General features: G+C 35.2%; 1 protein-coding gene across 4 annotated transcripts in view; it reads right to left on the bottom strand.

Moving 5' to 3' along the window:
• myo9ab (myosin IXAb) overlaps positions 1-22,497 on the bottom strand; it is a 106,953-nt gene that overhangs the window by 10,271 nt on the left and 74,185 nt on the right. For 3 of the 4 annotated variants that reach the window (XM_079858926.1, XM_079858925.1, XM_079858924.1), the window contains exons 27-37: positions 13,992-14,092; positions 13,034-13,137; positions 11,061-11,281; positions 9,384-9,500; positions 7,719-7,907; positions 7,592-7,639; positions 6,212-6,323; positions 3,708-3,769; positions 2,448-2,640; positions 2,240-2,368; positions 400-505 (exon numbers count right to left, since the gene is read on the bottom strand). In XM_079858926.1, the coding sequence (XP_079715052.1) occupies positions 400-505; positions 2,240-2,368; positions 2,448-2,640; positions 3,708-3,769; positions 6,212-6,323; positions 7,592-7,639; positions 7,719-7,907; positions 9,384-9,500; positions 11,061-11,281; positions 13,034-13,137; positions 13,992-14,092 (1,382 nt within the window). Of the gene's footprint in view, positions 1-399; positions 506-2,239; positions 2,369-2,447; positions 2,641-3,707; positions 3,770-6,211; positions 6,324-7,591; positions 7,640-7,718; positions 7,908-9,383; positions 9,501-11,060; positions 11,282-13,033; positions 13,138-13,991; positions 14,093-16,502; positions 16,710-22,497 lie in introns of all 4 variants that reach the window. The other variant, XM_079858927.1, reaches the window with a different exon arrangement.

The raw sequence follows: 22,497 nt of genomic DNA, 5'->3' as shown, positions 1-22,497 counted from the left end.
CACACATCACACATGAAACACTACACACGTCGAGTAACAGCATCAGGACTACGCTGAGGTCTGGTGTGTTCTTCTATGTATAACTCAGATGCATGTTGCCATTTTGTAACTCCATAAAGACAGCAATAACACCAAAAGAAGGATTTTCAGCACAGGACACGAGCCATGCGAAGCAACAATGAACGGCAAAATCCTTTTGGTGTTATTGCTGTCTTTATGGAGTCATGATGTCCTCCTAATGTACTTCATTATTATTATTATTATTATTTTGAAGGTTTCAAAAACATCTTGCCAAAGAACCGCAGTTGAGAATTATCCAGCTGGCTAACACTGGCACATTTACAGAAATGTTGATTAATGTGTGTTGTCCTTATAAGTACAGAAACTCAAGTGTCTCACCGGACCAGGTGGAATACGAGTCTCTCCAGAGTGCTCAGGTGCGTTCTGCTGAGCTGATCGATGATCGAGTAAACCCCCTGAACCAGCTCGCGTTTATCCTGCAGACCTGCACCAGCCAACACCACAAAACACACGCCGTTATATCCATGAAATCACAAAACACACTGCGTTATATCCATGAAATCAGCACAAATTATCTGTAGTATTCCTAAAAATGATGAGAGGCCGGATTCATGAAAATCAAGTTTCTTGAGATATATAGTTTGAATGTTCCTGAATGCAATTCTAGAAAAATACTTTTTATTAAAGTCAGCATGAAACGTAAGTTGCGATAGTTCTCCTCTATTGTGTCAGTATATCCGAGTGAAACGCTTCCGGAACAAGAACAAATGTAGGCGGGGCTTGATTGTGTCTGTGGGGAATTGACTGGATGGTTGTGGTTTGCTATTGGCTGATCTCATGTGAGTGACAGGTTATAGCCCCGCCCTCGTCATCAGAGAAGAGATGCTAGTTATTCTGTAACATGAATTTAACACAATAATGATGTGCACTATCAAAATGTCTGAAAAGCTAAATTTGAATTTCTTTCTTAAATATTAGCAATATTCAAATTATATTCGAATTCTAAAGGCAATACTTAAAGGGTTAGTTCACCCAAAAATGTAAACTCTGTCAGTAATTACTCTCCCTCATGTTGTTCAACCCCGTAAGACTTTCATTCATCTTCGGAACACAAATTAAGATATTTTTAATGAAATCTGAGAGCTGTCTCACTCCTCCATAGGCTTCTAAGACATTATAACTTGCTGGCCCAGAAAAGTTATTAAAGACATCGTTAAAATAGTCCAAGCGACTCCAGTGGCTCAATCTTAAGTTTATAAAGCGACGAGAATACTTTTTGTGCGCAAAAAACAACAAAAATAACGACTTTATTCCACTATTCATTTCCTTCTCTCTGGGCCTCGAGTGAGTTCACGTAGTGTTTTAGCGTAGTGCGTCTGTGTTGTACGTCACACGCATCACACACGACCAGCGTCGGCCAATAGTGAGCCTACGTGTGACGTACAACACAGACGCACTACGCTAAAACACTACGTGAACTCACTCGAGGCCCAGAGAGAAGGAAATGAATAGTGGAATAAAGTCGTTATTTTTGTTTGTTTTTGCGCACAAAAAGTATTCTCGTCACTTTATAAACTTAACATTGAGCCACTGGAGTCACTTGGACTATATTAACAATCTCTTTAATACATTTTCTGGGCCGGCAAGTTTCAGTCCCTTAGAAGCCTATGGAGGAGTGAGACAGCTCTCAGATTTAATCAAAAATATCTTAATTTGTGTTCCGAAGATGAACGAAGGTCTTACGGGGTTGGAACAACATGAGGGAGAGTAATTACTGACAGAATTTTCATTTTTGGGTGAACTAACCCTTTAATGTCAGAGGAAAAGGGTGCTGTATTGTCTCCTATGCCCACAAGAGGGCGCTTTACGCAAATATAAACCAAATCAAGAACTGCATAATTTATTGAAATTAAATGACATTCACCTTTTAAAGTGCATTAACTTTTGAAACAAATGTTCTTAAATAAGATATTATTTCCTTAATTTGAATTTTTTTTATTCGACAAATATTCAAAATTAGAATTTTTATTTGACTAAAGCCCTAATGTGCACAGATGAATCATTTATAATAAACACTGGAATATTCTATAAAAAAACAAACAAAAAAAAACAAGAGTTATAACTTTTGATTTCATGGTGACTTTAAACAAGTAGAAAACATCAAAGAAGAATCTTATTCTAAAGAGTGTTTTGTGAATCCGGCCCGAAGCGCTCGTACCCATAGCCCTGAGGAACTCCTCGTAGAGTTCAAAGGTCATGAGGGGGTTGGGAAGGTCACGCAGCCACTGTTTCAGGACACTCGCGATCACATGGATGTTGTAGTCGTCTAAACTCACACTGTTCGCATCTGCAATGAAGGCAAACACTCAGTGACAGTTCCTACTCAAGTAGATTTGATTATAAGATGGCGTTCGCGTGAGTCTCACCGGTGTCCAGACCCAGCTTGAGCTCTTTGATTTTATTGGTGGATCCAGATTTCCGATAGATTCCCTCGGTGTAAAGCCCGTGCATCTCGATGTAGTTGATGAGTTTCTCGACCACTAGCGGGACGGCTCTCTCGTCGCTCGTCAAACGAGACAACTCTACGCCAAACTGCCGTGAAGACAGCTCGGGGTCAAACTGAGTCACACACACACACACACACACAGACAGACACACAGAAATGAATTACATGAACAAAATATGACTGGAATGAAGTTTGAGGCGCTGAGATGAGTCACATACAAACTGAAGACGGCACAGAAAGATCATTTATCATATAAACCAGAGAAGGAGAACATTCAGAGGCGCGTTTATTTTGGGATCGGTATAATGTTTTTAAAAGAAGTCTCTTCTGATCAGCAAGCCTGCATTTATTTGATTAAAAATATTATGAAATATTATTACAATGTAAATCAGCTGTTTTCTATGTGAATATATAGTAAAGTGTAATGTATTCCTGTGATCAAAGCTGAATGTTCAGCATCATTACTCCAGTCTTCAGTGTCACATGATCCTTCAGAAATCACTCTAATATGAGGATCTGATGCTCAAGAAACATTTATGATTATTATCAGTGTTGGACACAGTTGTTTATATTTTTATTTCAGGATTCTTTGATGAATAGAAAGTTCAAAAGAACAGCATTTATCTGAAATAGAAGCTTTTGTAACATTAAACACTACCGGTCAAAAGTTTCGGGTCAGTAAGAATTTATTTTTAGGGGAAAGAAATAAAATAAATCAATACTTTTATTCATCAAGGATGAGTTAAACTGATCAAAAGTGACAGTAAAGACATTTATAATGTTACAAAAGATTTTATTTCAAATAAACGCTGTTCTTTTGAACTTTATATTTATCAAAGAAATCCACCAAACACCACAACAGTTTTTAACACTGATAATAATCATAAATGTTTCTTGATCATCAAATCATCATATTAAGAGTGATTTCTGGAGGATCATGTGACACTGAAGACTGGAGTAATGATGCTGAACATTCAGCTTTGATCACAGGAATAAATTACTCTTTAAAATATTAAAATACAAAACAGTCATAAAACGTCATAATATTTCACAATATTACTGTTTTTTGTGTGCATTTTTAATCAAATAAATGCAGCCTTGGTGAACAGAAGAGACATTAAAAATCTTCCCGATCCCGAACTCTGGACTGGTAGTGTATATATATATAATCTGGTCTTACCTTCTTACTGCACTTGGTAGTCATCCTCAGACAACACTTCTTGTGGCACGCATAGCGGCAGACTGAAGACGACAGAGAAACAAGCACACGTTAAACAGAGATGAGCAGATCTGATGTCCTCTTCAGATCAACAGGAATATGAGACGGAGACGAAAGAGGACGTTATTGATCAGCTCCAGGAGAAATGCACGAATTTACAGGAAAAACTCTGATTACGCCGCTCTCAGATCAACGTGCAAGAAACGAGAGACTATAGCTGGGTTTCCATACGAACGTGAAGCGAATCTTTTCCAAGTTCGCAAAAAACAAACAAATGCGAATTAGATGCGTTTCCATCAGGTTGTTCGAGGGGAAGACGGTGGTATTGCTAAGCTAGTCTCCAATAGCAAATATAAACACCCATCAGCCGAAACAGTAGCGATGTGTCGAATCTATGAGCGAACGATGAGAGTCGGTTCTCGTCTGAGAGACGTTTTCCATTTTTTGAATATTAAAGATATTGATTATGATTTGACTTTTCTAACTTTAGTTAGTGTGTAATGTTGCTGTTTGAGCATAAACAACATCTGCAAAGTTACGACTCAAAGTTCAAAGCAAAGGGAGATATTTGCTTTTAAAGAAATCACTTTTTAAGGACTACAACAAACGGCTGGTAGAGACTACACCACATTCCTCCCGGGTTAGTGACATCACCAACCCTAGAATTTACATAAACCCCGCCCCCGGGAACGCGAATTATAGATTATCAAGACAGAATATGCTGATATCTTCTATCAATGACTAGAAGATAACGACACATCAGCTTCATAAACTCATCAACTAACCGTTCAGAAATGTCCTGTTGCTTCTAAATGTTGTCTCTTCTTCTTGAGTCTCTCCATCTTTCTGACTCCGGTTTGAACATAAAAGGCTAAAAGTTTTTAAAAATTTCCATGCATGTGTGTGTGAGTGCAAGCTGTTGTAGCTCCGCCTCCTGCGCCGGGAGCAGCAGCTCATTTGCATTTAAAGGAACAGACACAAAAACGGTGCATTTTTGCTCACCCTCAAAAACTGACCATTTTAACATGCTATATAAAAATATCTGTGGGGTATTTTGAGCTAAAACTTCACACACACACACTCTGGGGACATCAGAGACTTATTTTACATCTTGTGAAAAGGGCATTATATCACTGCTTTAACACAAGACAGAATAATATGATTATCCTTTCGCGGTTGAATCCTTTCCTTTTTATGTGGTTGAAAAGTGTGTCGAAAAGATAATCCTCAATATAGGGTCAGAAAACAAGATGAGTAACACGCGCTCTTATATACTCTTATTACTGAGATGAGCCAAATGATCCGGTTTGGTTCCCTAAAAAGAGCCGGGATTCCCATAATGAGGAAAAAGCCGATCGATCACACGGGTTTAATGTTCGCAACGTAAGAATTTATTCGCCAAATGCGTTTCCATCTCCGTTTATTCGCATTAACTCTTTTTCGCACAAGTCAAAAGCCACCTCTAGCGAGGATAAAAACTTTTTTTCAAATTAAGAGTTTTCTTTCGAAATTTGGCGTTTCCATCTCTCGTTTCTGATGTGATGCTTCAAAATGCGCGTAAAAACAGGGCGATGGAACCATAGCTTATGAAGACTTGAGGTCCTTACACACTGAGTCTGACATTTTCATATGCGTTTTTCCGTGTTTGTCATTCGGTGGCTCTGAATCGTCAAAACACCTCTCAAAATGCTTGCGAAAAACTCAGAAAAATCGAACTTGATCCAATTTTTTTTATGACGGACGAAAGTTTCAGAGGCCGTGTGTAAACGTGATTGACACAACGTGAGGTCGTATTTATTTTTTAATGTGCAAAAAATTTCGAACTCAGTGTCCAAAGACCTTAAAGATGTAATTTTGTGTGTAATTTCTAGCGGCATCTAGTGGTGAGGTTGTGAACTGCACCCAACAGAAGTTACGGAGAGTAGCCGGTTAAACAATGAGGTTTCTTTACAAAGATAAATTATAAAATTAGGTTTACTTAATTATTCAGTAAAAAGATGTTATTGTGAATATTATTGTGACTTGTTCATCATTGTGTCAGTGTTTTATTCGCTGACTTTAGCTGAAGCTTCTTTGCACGAAGAACAACATAGTGACGAAACGCGTTTGTCCGTTCAGGGCCACCGTAGAAACATGTCGATGTAAGGAGACCCGCGGTGTGTGTAGAGAGAAACGCCTCATTCTAAGCTAATAAACACATAACGCTTCATTATGTAAGGGTTTATACACCACTGAAAACACAGTTATGTATATGATAATGCATTTCTGTCAACAGATCCTCCTCAATATTACACACTGCACCTATAAATCGTGTCAGTATAGCATTGATATACTAACATATACAAAATGAAGGCATGAAAACACTTGCTTGAGTCTCCATTTTGAGCAATTCCAATGTAACAAGTGAAAAACGTTCCCAGACTGAAATGTCCGAGTGATGAAACGGGACACAGAGTTGGACTCACGTTTGCAGACGCAGGCTTTGTCCATCATCCAGATGAGGGACGAGCAGAACTCGCAGTAGGTCGGGATGCTGTACTGAGTGGATTTAAAGATGTGACCCATGTGCTCCTCCACCTGCAGAGGGCAGCAGAACGCCAAAGATGTTCATATATTCATAATCCAGCTGTGGTCAGGTATTAATAAACATGTAATTCCTAATAAACTCAAAGAAACTCACTTTAAAATAATAAATGATTTTATTAGTAAGTTTAAAGATAATGGGGTTTCTCCATTATGCTGTTTTTGTAAAGAGGAAACAGAAACTATATACAATTTATATTTTAGTTGTTATTATACTCAATTATTTTGGTCCAAAGTTTCTCTGTTTCTTTTTGAGGTGTTTTACAATTTTGTCACTATAACTGATATAATGGTCTTGTTTATGGATAATATAACTAAAATTCTAATTTTATATACAGTCAAACCAAACTTTATTCAGACAGCTTCAACATTTCTCACATTATCACAGTTTATTCGCTATAGTTTAGAAAATGGTAATAAAATATGAGCAGAACTCAGTTGATATTTGACTGGTTTTGTCCGTCCTTCTGTTAGACTGTCTCACACATGAATTATGTTGAATATCTGTCAGCTGTTAAATTTAACTACACAATTAGATAATACCAGTTTAGCTCAACCAGTGACCAAGCAATGCTTCATTGTGTTCAGTCTGTGTGTAAAAAGAGCATTAGCAATTAAAGAAAACACACTTCAGCAAAACATGATCAGCTCAAAGTGTCTGGATCATTTATGGCCCCAAATGTCACTGGTAGTCTCTGTATGAAGAATTATTGGGTATAATATGTCACAGTTTACTTTATTTTGCTCTCCTCACTTACATAAATGAACTATAGTGTCCTGATCACACTAGTAAAAAAAAAATTTTTTTTTTAAATGATATCTGGCGTCTGAATAATTTTTGGTTTGATTGTACATAAAGCTAAATGTATGTTAACTGTAACACTTTACAATAAGGTTCATTAGTTAACATTATTTAATATATTAACTAACATGAACTAACCATGAGCAATACATTTGTTACAGTATTTATTCATCTTTGTTAATGTTAGTTAACATTGTTTGTTCATGTTAGTTCACAGTGCATTAACTAATGTTAACAAGATTTTAATAAAGTATTAGTAAATGTTGAGATTAACATTAACAGAGATTAATAAATGCTGTCTAAGTGCAGTAATAATAATTCATAATTAGTTCATGTTAACTAACAAACCTTATTGTAAAGTGTTACCATTTGTTTTATAGATTTAAGTGTTTTATGTGACTATTGTTATTTCAAAAAAATAAAACATATCCATAATGTACAAGATTAAAGATGTACTGACAGTGTCTGATTCCTTCTTCCTCCTCTTCTTCCTCTCAGGTTTAGGAGCCTGAAACACATCACACACAGATGATCAGAAGAGTGTTAGAGGACGGTGTTCCTGGTGAACACACACAGACGTGGTTTACCTTACTGACGGTCCCGTCCATCGGCTTGTGCTCGGTCATGAACTCGTCCAGGAAGACTTTGAAGGTGTTGACCCAGACTTTGACAGGAGACTCGCTCCAGTCTCTCTGCTCCAGACGCATGCTCTTCTCCAAGATCTGCTCGAACAGAGCGTGGAGATCTTTATAGCGGATGCTCCTGCCGTCGTCCATCTGAGGAACACACACAGGAGTGAGAAGAAGGTTGGGTTACACTTTATCTGAAGGCGTCATTAGGCGCGTTTCCATTACAGATTTGCGCAAAACTTTTGCGATTTTTTCTAAATGTTGACAAAAAACTATTGTGAAATGACGGCGTTTCCATTAACCGATGTTATGCAACTAAAACTTAATTTTTTCCTCTCACGATAATTTAAATCACTACAAAAACCATGGCAACGGACATTGGTGGGTTAATGTACTATATCCCAGCCACTGCACTGGCCATTATTATTAATGGAAGGAGATGTGTGTGTGTTTTCAAGCATTAATGGTGAGGAACGACCCTTATTATACTTGTGAGTGGCTCATATGAGGAGTTTCTGGGTGTTTCTCCCTCAGATCTGCTGCGAGGTCTTGATTGTGGCATTTATTTGAGGTTTAGAATCCATTATTTCTGTAATTATTTTGTCTTTTATGAATTTAATAAAGAACTCTGTCTTGTATTCTGTCCAAACTGAGTCAGGTGACTGTAAATGCGCAAAAACTGTTTCCATTGCAGTTTTGCGAAATATTTCTTTTTCGAATCGCCTGAAAAACCCCCTCATGCGAGCGGAAAAACTTTTTTGCGATAAATGGGAGTTTTTGCGAAATTGACGTGTTTCCATTGGGCGTATTTTCAATTCGCAATTTCAATTTGCGCAATTTAAAGGGTAATGGAAACGCGGCTACTGTTACAGTGTAATTATATATCTAAGTACTGAGTAATATTAAGCAACTACATGTACTTACTATAGGGTTAGGGTAGGGTTAGGCTTAGGTTGAGGGTTAGTTGCATGTAATTATTCGTAATTTACTGTTATTACTATGGTAAGTACATGTAACAAGGACACTGTAAAATAAAGTGTTACCAAAGTTTTCAGTAGGGGTGTAACGATTCCCTCATGTCATGATTCGATACGATTATCACGATACTGAACTCACGATACGATATTATTGCGATACTCAAGACATGATAAAAGACTAACAAAAAATTAACTGTTGATTAAAATGATACATTTTATATAACATTGTGTGTGTAAATGAATAGTCTCGGACTTGGAAACCCAGCGCACAGGACAATAGAGACACCAGAATAACAATATTCATGATTCTGAAGCTGAAAACACAGGATTATTTTAGACGAATATACTTGCACTCTTTCACTGACTAGATATATTTATAATAATGTCGGACACTTTTACTGCTAACATCAGACATTCGGCATTATCAGGACACATTAATATTCCCCCATTGCATTATTATACATTATATTCATCATTAATATAGTAGTTTAATGTAGAACTGACACTAAAACTCTGAAAACTTGAATCTTTTCTCACACAGTAATTTTTACTTTGGGTGAATTATACTATCCACGATACATACTGTTGCATTTTTGTATTGCGATATATTGTGACACCTCTAGTTTTCAGGCTTTCAGAAACTCACAGCGAGAGCAGTCGAGTAAGAGTTGAAGATGTTGAGGCGAAACTCTTTCAGGGCTTTCTTGAACACGACGTCCACAGGCGAATCCTTCTGACCGTCTTCTGCCTCGAGATCACCGATCTACAGAACCAAACATCAGATAACACATGATTAAAGTCCCCCTGTGGTGAAAATCCAGCTTTTAATGTTGTTATGTGTCTGTGTGGTGTTTTTAATATGCTTTAAGACAAACCATGTGTAAGTTCATAAGTCGACACCATTGGTGAGTATTTCCTCCTTAAAACTGCAGTGAACCAAAGACAGTCTCAAAAACACACTTTGAAATCGCTGGTGTTTCTGACGTCACAAACTACCTTGTAACCAATCAGATCAACGTGTGATCGCCAACCAGTGGATCTCTGAGCTGAGTGAGTGAGTGGAGGCGGGGCTCATTTGCATGTTCATAGAGCCGCAAATACTAAATGAGGCAAGGGTGTCGAGTTACATTCAAGATATTTTAAGGCATGAAGAATTTTTTGTTTCAATTTGTCATTTCAATGGTGATCAAAGATGAGTCTACAGGGAGACTTTTGGCTAATATTATGATGCTTTAAGCTTTTTAATCACATTTTGGGTTGTGATCCGTTCTGCAGAATTCTGCTTTCATTAAACACGGGGCAGAACTAGTTTCTCTGTAAATTGAGAATTACTCTTAAATTATATGGTGACACTTCGATACAGTCACACACATCAATTCTTACATAAATTATTATATAAAACTGTTATTTCGTAAATTTTCGCATTAAACAGTTTACACAAGAATGGTTTTACAAACAGTTAACAGAAATCACTCACTGCAAAAAATGCTTTTCTTACTCAGTATTTTTGTCTTGTTTCCAGTCCAAACATCCACAAACAAACAAAAAAAGCTTAAATCAAGATGCATTTACTAAAGTAGTAAAATGCCATAAGATATTATGTCTGGTTTTGTAATAAAATTTTAAATAATCTTGTTTCTGTTTGAATTAAGATCATTTTTCTTGTTTTAAGCAAAAACTCACTTCATTTTGATCATTTTCCCCCATAAAACAAGACTTAATGTCTTATAGCATTTTACTCTTCTAGTAAATGCATCTTGATTTAAGAATTTTTTGATATTTTGACTGGAAACAAGACAAAAATACTGAGTAAGAACAGCATTTTTTTGCAGTGTAGTAAAACTAATGTAAATAAGAGTGGCACTTCTACAGTTGCACAATAACATTGTAGCGTAAATTATTTATATATTGTCACATAAAAAACATTTGAGTGGCGCAGAAGTGAAGCGCATAATAATGGTTTTATGAAAAATGTTCTTACTCAGTATTTTTGTGTTGTTTCCAGTCAAAATATCTAAAAATTCTTAAATCAAGATGCATTTACTAGACGAGTAAAATGCTATAAGATATTATTATGTTTTGGTTTTTGGGGAAAAAGATCAAAATGAAGTGAGTTTTTGCTTAAAACAAGAAAAATGATCTGCCAATGGGGTCAGAAAAATAATCTCGTTTCCATTTGAATTGTTTATTTTTCCGACCCCATTGGCAGATAATTGAGCTTGTTTTAAGCAAAAACTCACTTCAAACAAAAGACATAATATCTAAAAAGCATTTTTCTTCTCCAGTAAATGCAATGGTCAGTGAGGAGAAGTGAGTCGCGCACCTTCTTCATGAGGAAGTCGTTCATGCTGCGGTAATCGGCGGTGCTGGTGAGAATGTGCAGCGAGTCGTTCTGCCAAGCGGACGCTTCCAGAGACACACTGCTGATCTTCACACTGCGTCTCCTCTTCATCGACATCATCCCCATCATCGGCTCGCGGTTCTCCTTGCTGTCCCGCCCACGCTCAGATAGACCAGCATGCACTGGGCTCCCAGCAGGAGAGTCTGGGAGAGAGAGAGCGTATCAGAAAAATGCACATGAAAAAAAGTGTCAACAACACTGCTTTTCTTACTCAGTATTTTTTACTTGTTTCCAGTCCAAATATCCAAAAATTCTTAAAGGATTAGTTCACTTTGAAAAAATGTTTTGCTGATAATTGACTCACCCCGATGTCATTCGAGATATCCATGTCTTCTTTCTTCAGTCGAAAAGAAATTAAGGTTTTTGAGGAAAACATTCCAGGATTTTTCTCCATATAATGGACTTCAATGGCAACCAACTATACCAATGTTCACAGAAGCTTCAAATGTCCGTCTCAATGCAGCTTCAAAGTCTCGACACGATCCCAGTCGAGAAATAACAGTCTTATCCAGCGAAACCATCGGCCATTTTCTAAAAAACAAACATGTTTCTTTCCAACATGATGACGCAATGTATGGCACATCTCAGAGATGGTAGATGACGAGCATTTGTGGTTAAAAAGTATATATATATATATATATATATATATATATGTATGTATATATATAATTTTTAGAAAATGGGCGATGGTTTCGCTGGATAAGACTGTTATTTCTCGACTGGGATCGTGTGGAGACTTTGAAGCTGCATTGAGACGGACATTTGAACCTTCTGTGAACATTGGTATAGTTGGTTGCCATTGAAGTCCATTATATATGGAGAAAAATCCTGGAATGTTTTCCTCAAAAACCTTAATTTCTTTTCGACTGAAGAAAGAAAGACATGGATATCTCGGATGACATCGGGGTGAGTAAATTATCAGCAACATTTTTTTTGAAAGTGAACTAATCCTTTAAATCAAGATGCATTTACTAGAGAAGTAAAATGACATAAGAAATTCTATCTTGTTTTCTGATAAAATTAAGTGAGTTTTTGCTTAAAACAAGCAAAATTATCTGCCAAAAAAAAATTCTTAATTCAAATGGAAAACAAGATTATTTTTCTGACATTGGCAGATCATTTTGCTTGTTTTAAGCAAAAACTCACTTCATTTAGATTTTTTTCCCCCCAGAAAACAAGACATAGAGTTTGTAGATATTTGGACTTGAAACGAGACAAGAATACTAAGTAAGAAAAGCATTTTTTACAGTGTAGTCTCTCCCTGTGAAGACCTCTTCCCTTCACTTCTGTACTGATAAAACGTTGTCAGAATGATTCCAGTTCGCATGGAAACGCCGAAATGACAAAAAAATTTGTATTATGAATTGTTAATGCCGGACGAGTAATTTGGTGAGGTCAGTGTGTAAAGAAAGACTACATGCCTGCACACACACATATTCAAACGCACATTCCTATAGACTAAACACGTAATACACGTGTGCATGCCGTCAGCGTTCTCACAGATTCACGTTTTTGAGGTTTACAGGGAGATGATCGCGCTTTACAAAGTGTTTCAAATCTTGCAGCTTGGAACCGGTTTCAAGGTTTACGTTCTCGATCACCAAACCTTGTTGATCGGCCAGAACACATTATAAGTTTTCTGTTTTCTGTTAGAACGGTGTCGTGTTAGCGGCCCCTAAGTTAATAACTAAAGATCTTTGCATTTGAAGTGAATAAAACAAAAAATAACTTTAGCTGGACAATAACTTTATTCAAGAGCTGCTGTAAAGCCTAAACAACCTCTGTTACTGTAATTTCCTATAATCACTGCTTTGAAACGATCAATATTGTTAAAAGCACTGTATAAATGAAGGTGACCTGACGAATCAGGTTCAGCATTAGTGTAAAACACACACCGTTCCTCGTGTCGTTGAGCTCGGAGTCGGCTGAGCGCCCCCTGCTGGACATCTTCTTATCTGCATGTTTGCTCTTGCTCCAGAAGCGCATTTTGCCTCTGACCCTACAGAGAACATTGTTTGGATTAAATATCACAGTTTAATGCACTAACAGAAACATGAATTCATGAAAATAAACCGTTAATTGAAATTATTTATAACACTATTTTGATGGTCCCTTTCGAACATTGTTGACTATGAGTAACTTTGCAACTACATGTCACGTAACTCTCATTAGAGTATTAGTATTAATATCTGCTAACTCTTTATTGTGATGCTCCACAACAGACTAATTTAAAGTCCCCCTGTGGTGTAAATCCAGCTTTTAATGTAGTTTATGTGTCTATGTGGTGTTTTTAATGTGCTTTAAGACAAAGCATGTGTAAATTCATAAGTCGACAGCATTGCTGAGTATTTCCTCCTTAAAACTGCAGTGAACCAAAGACAGTCTCAAAAACACACTTTGAAATCGCTGGTGTTTCTGACGTCACAAACTACCTTGTAACCAATCAGATCAACGTGTGATCGTCAACCAGTGGATCTCTGAGCTGAGGGAGTGAGTGGAGGCGGGGCTCATTTGCATATTCATAGAACCGCGCATACTAAATGAGGCAAGGGTGTCGAGTTACATTCAAGATATTTTAAGGCATGAAGAATTTTTTTTAGATATATACAGTGAAGACTATGCAGTGTTATTTTACATTTGATTACTTTTTTCAATTTCTATACCTAATCTGTATCTAACTACTCTTAGATCTACCTGAAAAATTTTGCATGATTACATAATCACAGTTTGTGTTTAATGATGTTGTCTCGTCATTATCTCTCGCCTCATTCATGGTGAAAAAAAGGTCGTCATTGAACACTTTTGGTCACAGTTTTCGTTAATGACATGAACAGTAGAATGAACTCCTCTGACCTGCTATCTGTGTTAGACATGGACTTCCGGAGCGAATCCATTTTCCCAAGGTCCCCCGAGGACATGGTCTTCTGGATCCTCTTCTGCTCTTTCTGAGACGACTTGAGACGAGAAGTGAATGCAGAATCAGAATCGTACATAAATGCTTTTTCGAACCAGACTGAATTGTTATCTATGGAAGAGGATTAGGGCCAAGCAATAATAAAAAAATAAACCTTCTCGAGATTAAAGTCATTATAATGTGAGATTAAACTCGTTAAATTTTGAGAAAAAAAACGTTGAGAATAAACTTGTCGTGTTTTGAGAATCTTTTTTTTTTCAATTTCGAGATAAAAGTCTAATTAAAATGTTGAGAATAAACTCATTAAATTGTGAGAATAAACATTAAATTTTGAGAATAAACATTAAATTTTGAGAATAAATTTGATGTGTTTCGAGAAAAAAATTCATTCCATTTTGAGAAAAAAGTCTAAATAAAATGTTGAGAATAAACTCATTAAATTGAGAATAAAGTCATTGTTTCCAAAAAAAAAATCATTAAATTTCGAGAAAAAAGTCTAAATAAAATGTTGAGAATAAACTCATTAAATTTTGAGAATAAATTTGTTGTTTCGAGAAAAACAATAATTAAATTTCGAGATAAAAGTCTAAATAAAATGTTGAGAATAAACTCATTAAATTTTGAGAATAAATTTGTTGTTTCGAGAAAAACAATAATTAAATTTCGAGATAAAAGTCTAAATAAAATTTTGAGAATAAACTCATTAAATTTTTAATTCGTTGTTTCGAGAAAAAAATTAATTCAATTTCGAGAAAAAAGTCTAAATAAAATGTTGAGAATAAACTCAATAAATTGTAAGAATAAAGTCGTTGTGTTTCAAGAAAAAAATTAATAAAATTGAGAAAAAAGTCGAAATAAAATGTTGACAAACTCATTAAATTGAGAATAAAGTCGTGTTTCGAGAAAAAATATCATTACATTTCAAGAAAAAAGTCCAACGTTTATTCTCACAATTGTATTCGACTTTTTTTCTCGAAATTGAACTAGTTTAATATTGCATTATAATGACTTTAATCTCAAGATGTTTTTATTTTTTATTATTGCTTGGCCCTAATCCCCTTCCGTAGTTATCAGATCTCCAGGAACAAGGTTCTGGTTTTGTTTTTAGGCTGATGAGTGCTTCACTTAAACCACTAAACAGTGTAAGGACACCAAACCCAACTCACATGAGGAAAGAATGAGAGGAAGTGTTTTAGATGAGGGTGAGTAATGGAGAAATCCCATCCTTTCCATGTTAATGGTAGTCGCATGCATCTAAACTTGATATTCATCAATAAAAAGTTGTCAGAAGTGAACAGAAAATGGCACGAGAGATCCAGCCTCACGTTTAAGACCAGACAAGTCTTGAAAAGAAAGTCTTCTGGTTAATCTAGACACGGCGGCCTCATCCAGTCAGGTTTATTAGTCTTTCATTTGATTAGTTCTGTCTAGAGATGAGGTTATGAGAGAGATCAACGCTTGAGGCGTCAGCGGTTCTGCACACTGAACCAACATTAAAGAGTTAAATCTGTCAACATTTACTGACCATCATGTCGTTCTGAATCCCTTTGACTTTCCTTTTCTTTCCTTCCTATTTTAGGATCATTATTGAAGTTTTGATTCATATTTTGAATTAGTTTGTTTCAAAGATCACAGTGCAGATAAATGGAGTTAATGTTAGCTTAAAGAAAGAGGTGACGCTGAACCACCGAACAGGAAGTTACGAATTTGCATAATGCCATCCTATGGTTTTCATTGGCTGCCTTCAAACACTGTTCAGATATGGTAATGGCCGATTGGTTTCCAACACGCACTGTTAAGCAGTCGACCAATCAGAACGAACTGAGCCATCTGACCAATCAGAGCAGAGCAGGCTCTCGGGAAGGAGGGGCTTAGAGAGACTGAATCTTTAAACGAACCGTTTCAGACACTGTGAGAAAAGAGCTGATGCTGTAATGTAGATTGATAATCATAATTAATGTTTCTTGAGCATCAAATCATCATATTAGAGTGATTTCTGAAGGATCATGTGACACTGAAGACTGGAGTAATGATGCTGAACATTCACAGGAATAAATTACACTTTACTATATATTCACATAGAAAACAGCTGATTTACAGTAGAATAATATTTTAACAATATTACTTTTTTTTGTTGGTATTTTTTATCAAATAAATTCAGCCTTGGGGATCAGAAGAGACTTTAAAAATCTAAAAAATCTTACAGAATCAAAACTTTTGACTGGTCGTGTAAACCTGTTATAGGAGAACTGCGAAACTACATTTGGAACCTTTAAGTTAGCATAAAGTTTAACATTTATTTTATTAACTATTAATTTCATCAGAATGGAAGTCGTATGGGTTTGGAACGACATGAAGTCAATTTAACACCAGTATTAAAAGTTCTGGTTAAACTATTCCTTGTGTGTTTGGCTCAGTGTGCAAAGCTCCACACTCGCTCTGGGCTTTACCATCTCGGAGTCGCTGTGGCCGGCCGGGTCGGTGTCGGGAGAACTGGGGCATTCTGGGAGAGGCCGTGTTCGAGAGAGCACGGGTGTGTACTCGTACTCATCATCTTCATCTTCGTCAGAGTCGAGCTCCGTGCTACAGGCCCGGCTCAAGAAATCAGAGCGAGTCCCTGCCATACGCGCTTTCTTTTTACAACCGGCTCCTACAACCTGACCGTTCACAGTGATGATGTCAAATCCACTGATAGACACGATCTCAGGAAAGAGTCAACACTAAAATATATCCACTGCAAAAAATGCCCTTCTTTCTTGGTGTTTTTGTACGGAAGAGGATTAGGGCCAAGCAATAATAAAAAAATAAAACCATCTCGAGATTAAAGTCATTATAATGCGAGATTAAACTCATTAAATTTCGAGAAAAAAAAAGTCGAAATACAATCTTGAGAATAAACTCATTAAATATCGAGAATAAAGTCGTGTTTCAAGAAAAAACTCTAGTATTTTCGAAAAATTCTCGATATTTAATGAGTTTAGTCTCAAAATTGTATTTCGACTTTTTTTCCGAAATTTAACGATTTTTTCTCGAAACACAACGACTTTATTCTCAATATTTAATGTTTAGTCTCAAAATTTATTTAGACTTTTTTTCCGAAATTTAACGATTTTTTCTCGAAACACAACGACTTTATTCTCGATATTTAATGAGTTTATTCTCAAGATTGTATTTCGACTTTTTTCTCGAAATTTAACGAGTTTTTTCTCGAAACACAACGACTTTATTCTCGATATTTAATGAGTTTATTCTCAAGATTGTATTTCGACTTTTTTTCCGAAATTTAACGAGTTTTTTCTCGAAACACAACGACTTTATTCTCAATATTTAATGTTTAGTCTCAAAATTTATTTAGACTTTTTTTCCGAAATTTAACGATTTTTTCTCGAAACACAACGACTTTATTCTCGATATTTAAGGAGTTTATTCTCAAGATTGTATTTCGACTTTTTTCTCGAAATTTAACGAGTTTTTTCTCGAAGCACAACGACTTTATTCTTGAAATTTAACGAATTTATTCTCAACATTGTATTTCGGCTTTTTTTCTCGAAATTGAACAAGTTTAATATCGCATTATAATGACTTCAATCTCGAGATGTTTTTATTTTTTATTATTGCTTGACCCTAATCCCCTTCCGTAGTTATCAGATCTCCAGGAACAAGGCTCTGGTTTTGTTTTAAGGCTGATGAGTGCTTCACTTAAACCACTAAACAGTGTAAGGACACCAAACCCAACTCACATGAGGAAAGAATGAGAGAAAGTGTTTTAGATGAGGGTGAGTAATGGAGAAATCCCATCCTTTCCATGTTAATGGTAGTCGCATGCATCTAAACTTGATATTCATCAATAAAAAGTTGTCAGAAGTGAACAGAAAATCGCACGAGAGATCCAGCCTCACGTTTAAGACCAGACAAGTCTTGAAAAGAAAGTCTTCTGGTTAATCTAGACACGGCGGCCTCATCCAGTCAGGTTTATTAGTCTTTCATTTGATTAGTTCTGTCTAGAGATGAGGTTATGAGAGAGATCAACGCTTGAGGCGTCAGCGGTTCTGCACACTGAACCAACATTAAAGAGTTAAATCTGTCAACATTTACTGACCATCATGTCGTTCTGAATCCCTTTGACTTTCCTTTTCTTTCCTTCCTATTTTAGGATCATTATTGAAGTTTTGATTCATATTTTGAATTAGTTTGTTTCAAAGATCAGATTGCAGATAAATGGAGTTAATGTTAGCTTAAAGAAAGAGGTGACGCTGAACCACCGAACAGGAAGTTACGAATTTGCATAATGCCATCCTATGGTTTTCATTGGCCGCCTTCAAACACTGTTCAGATATGGTAATGGCCGATTGGTTTCCAACACGCACTGTTAAGCAGTCGACCAATCAGAACGAACTGAGCCATCTGACCAATCAGAGCAGAGCAGGCTCTCGGGAAGGAGGGGCTTAGAGAGACTGAATCTTTAAACGAACCGTTTCAGACACTGTGAGAAAAGAGCTGATGCTGTAATGTAGATTGATAATCATAATTAATGTTTCTTGAGCATCAAATCATCATATTAGAGTGATTTCTGAAGGATCATGTGACACTGAAGACTGGAGTAATGATGCTGAACATTCAGCTTTGATCACAGGAATAAATTACACTTTACTATATATTCACATAGAAAACAGATATTTTAAATAGTCATAATATGAACTGCGAAACTACATTTGGAACCTTTAAGTTAGCATAAAGTTTAACATTTATTTTATTAACTATTAATTTCATCAGAATGGAAGTCGTATGGGTTTGGAACGACATGAAGTCAATTTAACACCAGTATTAAAAGTTCTGGTTAAACTATTCCTTGTGTGTTTGGCTCAGTGTGCAAAGCTCCACACTCGCTCTGGGCTTTACCATCTCGGAGTCGCTGTGGCCGGCCGGGTCGGTGTCGGGAGAACTGGGGCATTCTGGGAGAGGCCGGGTTCGAGAGAGCACGGGTGTGTACTCGTATTCATCATCTTCATCTTCGTCAGAGTCGAGCTCCGTGCTACAGGCCCGGCTCAAGAAATCAGAGCGAGTCCCTGCCATACGCGCTTTCTTTTTACAACCGGCTCCTACAACCTGACCGTTCACAGTGATGATGTCAAATCCACTGATAGACACGATCTCAGGAAAGAGTCAACACTAAAATATATCCACTGCAAAAAATGCCCTTCTTTCTTGGTGTTTTTGTACGGAAGAGGTAAAAAAATAAAACCATCTCGAGATTAAAGTCATTATAATGCGAGATTAAACCCATTAAATTTCGAGAAAAAAAAGTCGAAATACAATCTTGAGAATAAACTCATTAAATATCGAGAATAAAGTTGTTGTGTTTCAAGAAAAAACTCGAGTATTTTCGAAAAATTCTCGATATTTAATGAGTTTATTCTCAAGATTGTATTTCGACTTTTTTCTCGAAATTTAACGAGTTTTTTCTCGAAACACAACGACTTTATTCTCGATATTTAATGTTTAGTCTCAAAATTGTATTTAGACTTTTTTTCCGAAATTTAACGATTTTTTCTCTAAACACAACGACTTTATTCTCGATATTTAATGAGTTTATTCTCAAGATTGTATTTCGACTTTTTTCTCTAAATAAAACGAGTTTTTTCTCGAAACACAACGACTTTATTCTCGATATTTAATGAGTTTATTCTCAAGATTGTATTTCGACTTTTTATTAGAAATTTAACGAGTTTTTTCTCGAAACACAACGACTTTATTCTCGATATTTAATGAGTTTATTCTCAAGATTGTATTTCGACTTTTTTCTCTAAATAAAACGAGTTTTTTCTCGAAACACAACGACTTTATTCTTGATATTTAATGAGTTTATTCTCAAGATTGTATTTCGACTTTTTTCTCTAAATAAAACGAGTTTTTTCTCGAAACACAACGACTTTATTCTCGATATTTAATGAGTTTATTCTCAAGATTGTATTTCGACTTTTTATTAGAAATTTAACGAGTTTTTTCTCGAAACACAACGACTTTATTCTCGATATTTAATGAGTTTATTCTCAAGATTGTATTTCGACTTTTTTCTCTAAATAAAACGAGTTTTTTCTCGAAACACAACGACTTTATTCTCGATATTTAATGAGTTTATTCTCAAGATTGTATTTCGACTTTTTATTAGAAATTTAACGAGTTTTTTCTCGAAACACAACGACTTTATTCTCGATATTTAATGAGTTTATTCTCAAGATTGTATTTCGACTTTTTTCTCTAAATAAAACGAGTTTTTTCTCGAAACACAACGACTTTATTCTTGATATTTAATGAGTTTATTCTCAAGATTGTATTTCGACTTTTTTCTCTAAATAAAACGAGTTTTTTCTCGAAACACAACGACTTTATTCTCGATATTTAATGAGTTTATTCTCAAGATTGTATTTCGACTTTTTATTAGAAATTTAACGAGTTTTTTCTCGAAACACAACGACTTTATTCTCGATATTTAATGAGTTTATTCTCAAGATTGTATTTCGACTTTTTTCTCTAAATAAAACGAGTTTTTTCTCGAAACACAACGACTTTATTCTTGATATTTAATGAGTTTATTCTCAAGATTGTATTTCGACTTTTTTTTTTCCGAAATTTAACGAGTTTTTTCTCAAAACACAACGACTTTATTCTCGATATTTAATGAGTTTAGTCTCAAAATTGTATTTCGACTTTTTATTAGAAATTTAACGAGTTTTTTCTCGAAACACAACGACTTTATTCTCGATATTTAATGAGTTTATTCTCAAGATTGTATTTCGACTTTTTTCTCTAAATAAAACGAGTTTTTTCTCGAAACACAACGACTTTATTCTCGATATTTAATGAGTTTATTCTCAAGATTGTATTTCGACTTTTTATTAGAAATTTAACGAGTTTTTTCTCGAAACACAACGACTTTATTCTCGATATTTAATGAGTTTATTCTCAAGATTGTATTTCGACTTTTTTCTCTAAATAAAACGAGTTTTTTCTCGAAACACAACGACTTTATTCTCGATATTTAATGAGTTTATTCTCAAGATTGTATTTCGACTTTTTTTTTTCCGAAATTTAACGAGTTTTTTCTCAAAACACAACGACTTTATTCTCGATATTTAATGAGTTTAGTCTCAAAATTGTATTTCGACTTTTTATTAGAAATTTAACGAGTTTTTTCTCGAAACACAACGACTTTATTCTCGATATTTAATGAGTTTATTCTCAAGATTGTATTTCGACTTTTTTCTCTAAATAAAACGAGTTTTTTCTCGAAACACAACGACTTTATTCTCGATATTTAATGAGTTTATTCTCAAGATTGTATTTCGACTTTTTATTAGAAATTTAACGAGTTTTTTCTCGAAACACAACGACTTTATTCTCGATATTTAATGAGTTTATTCTCAAGATTGTATTTCGACTTTTTTCTCTAAATAAAACGAGTTTTTTCTCGAAACACAACGACTTTATTCTTGATATTTAATGAGTTTATTCTCAAGATTGTATTTCGACTTTTTTCTCTAAATAAAACGAGTTTTTTCTCGAAACACAACGACTTTATTCTCGATATTTAATGAGTTTATTCTCAAGATTGTATTTCGACTTTTTTCTCTAAATAAAACGAGTTTTTTCTCGAAACACAACGACTTTATTCTCGATATTTAATGAGTTTATTCTCAAGATTGTATTTCGACTTTTTTCTCTAAATAAAACGAGTTTTTTCTCGAAACACAACGACTTTATTCTCGATATTTAAAGAGTTTATTCTCAAGATTGTATTTCGACTTTTTATTAGAAATTTAACGAGTTTTTTCTCGAAACACAACGACTTTATTCTCGATATTTAATGAGTTTATTCTCAAGATTGTATTTCGACTTTTTTCTCTAAATAAAACGAGTTTTTTCTCGAAACACAACGACTTTATTCTCGATATTTAATGAGTTTATTCTAAAGATTGTATTTCGACTTTTTATTAGAAATTTAACGAGTTTTTTCTCGAAACACAACGACTTTATTCTCGATATTTAATGAGTTTATTCTCAAGATTGTATTTCGACTTTTTATTAGAAATTTAACGAGTTTTTTCTCGAAACACAACGACTTTATTCTTGATATTTAATGAGTTTATTCTCAAGATTGTATTTCGACTTTTTTTTTTCCGAAATTTAACGAGTTTTTTCTCAAAACACAACGACTTTATTCTCGATATTTAATGAGTTTATTCTCAAGATTGTATTTCGACTTTTTTCTCGAAATTTAACAATTTTTTTCTCGAAACACAACGACTTTATTCCCGATATTTAATGAGTTTATTCTCAAGATTGTATTTCGACTTTTTCCTCGATAGATTTAGATTTAGAAAAGCATGTTTTGCAGTGTCCTGTGAATGATACTGTGGCAAAATACATGGATGTTGATAGTTCTTG

The sequence above is a fragment of the Squalius cephalus genome, assembly GCF_949319135.1.
Source record: "Squalius cephalus genome assembly, chromosome: 23".
In the NCBI taxonomy this organism is placed as follows: domain Eukaryota; kingdom Metazoa; phylum Chordata; class Actinopteri; order Cypriniformes; family Leuciscidae; genus Squalius; species Squalius cephalus.
The sequence above is the reverse complement of the archived record's forward strand: the minus strand, read 5'-3'. Positions and strand labels throughout refer to the sequence as shown.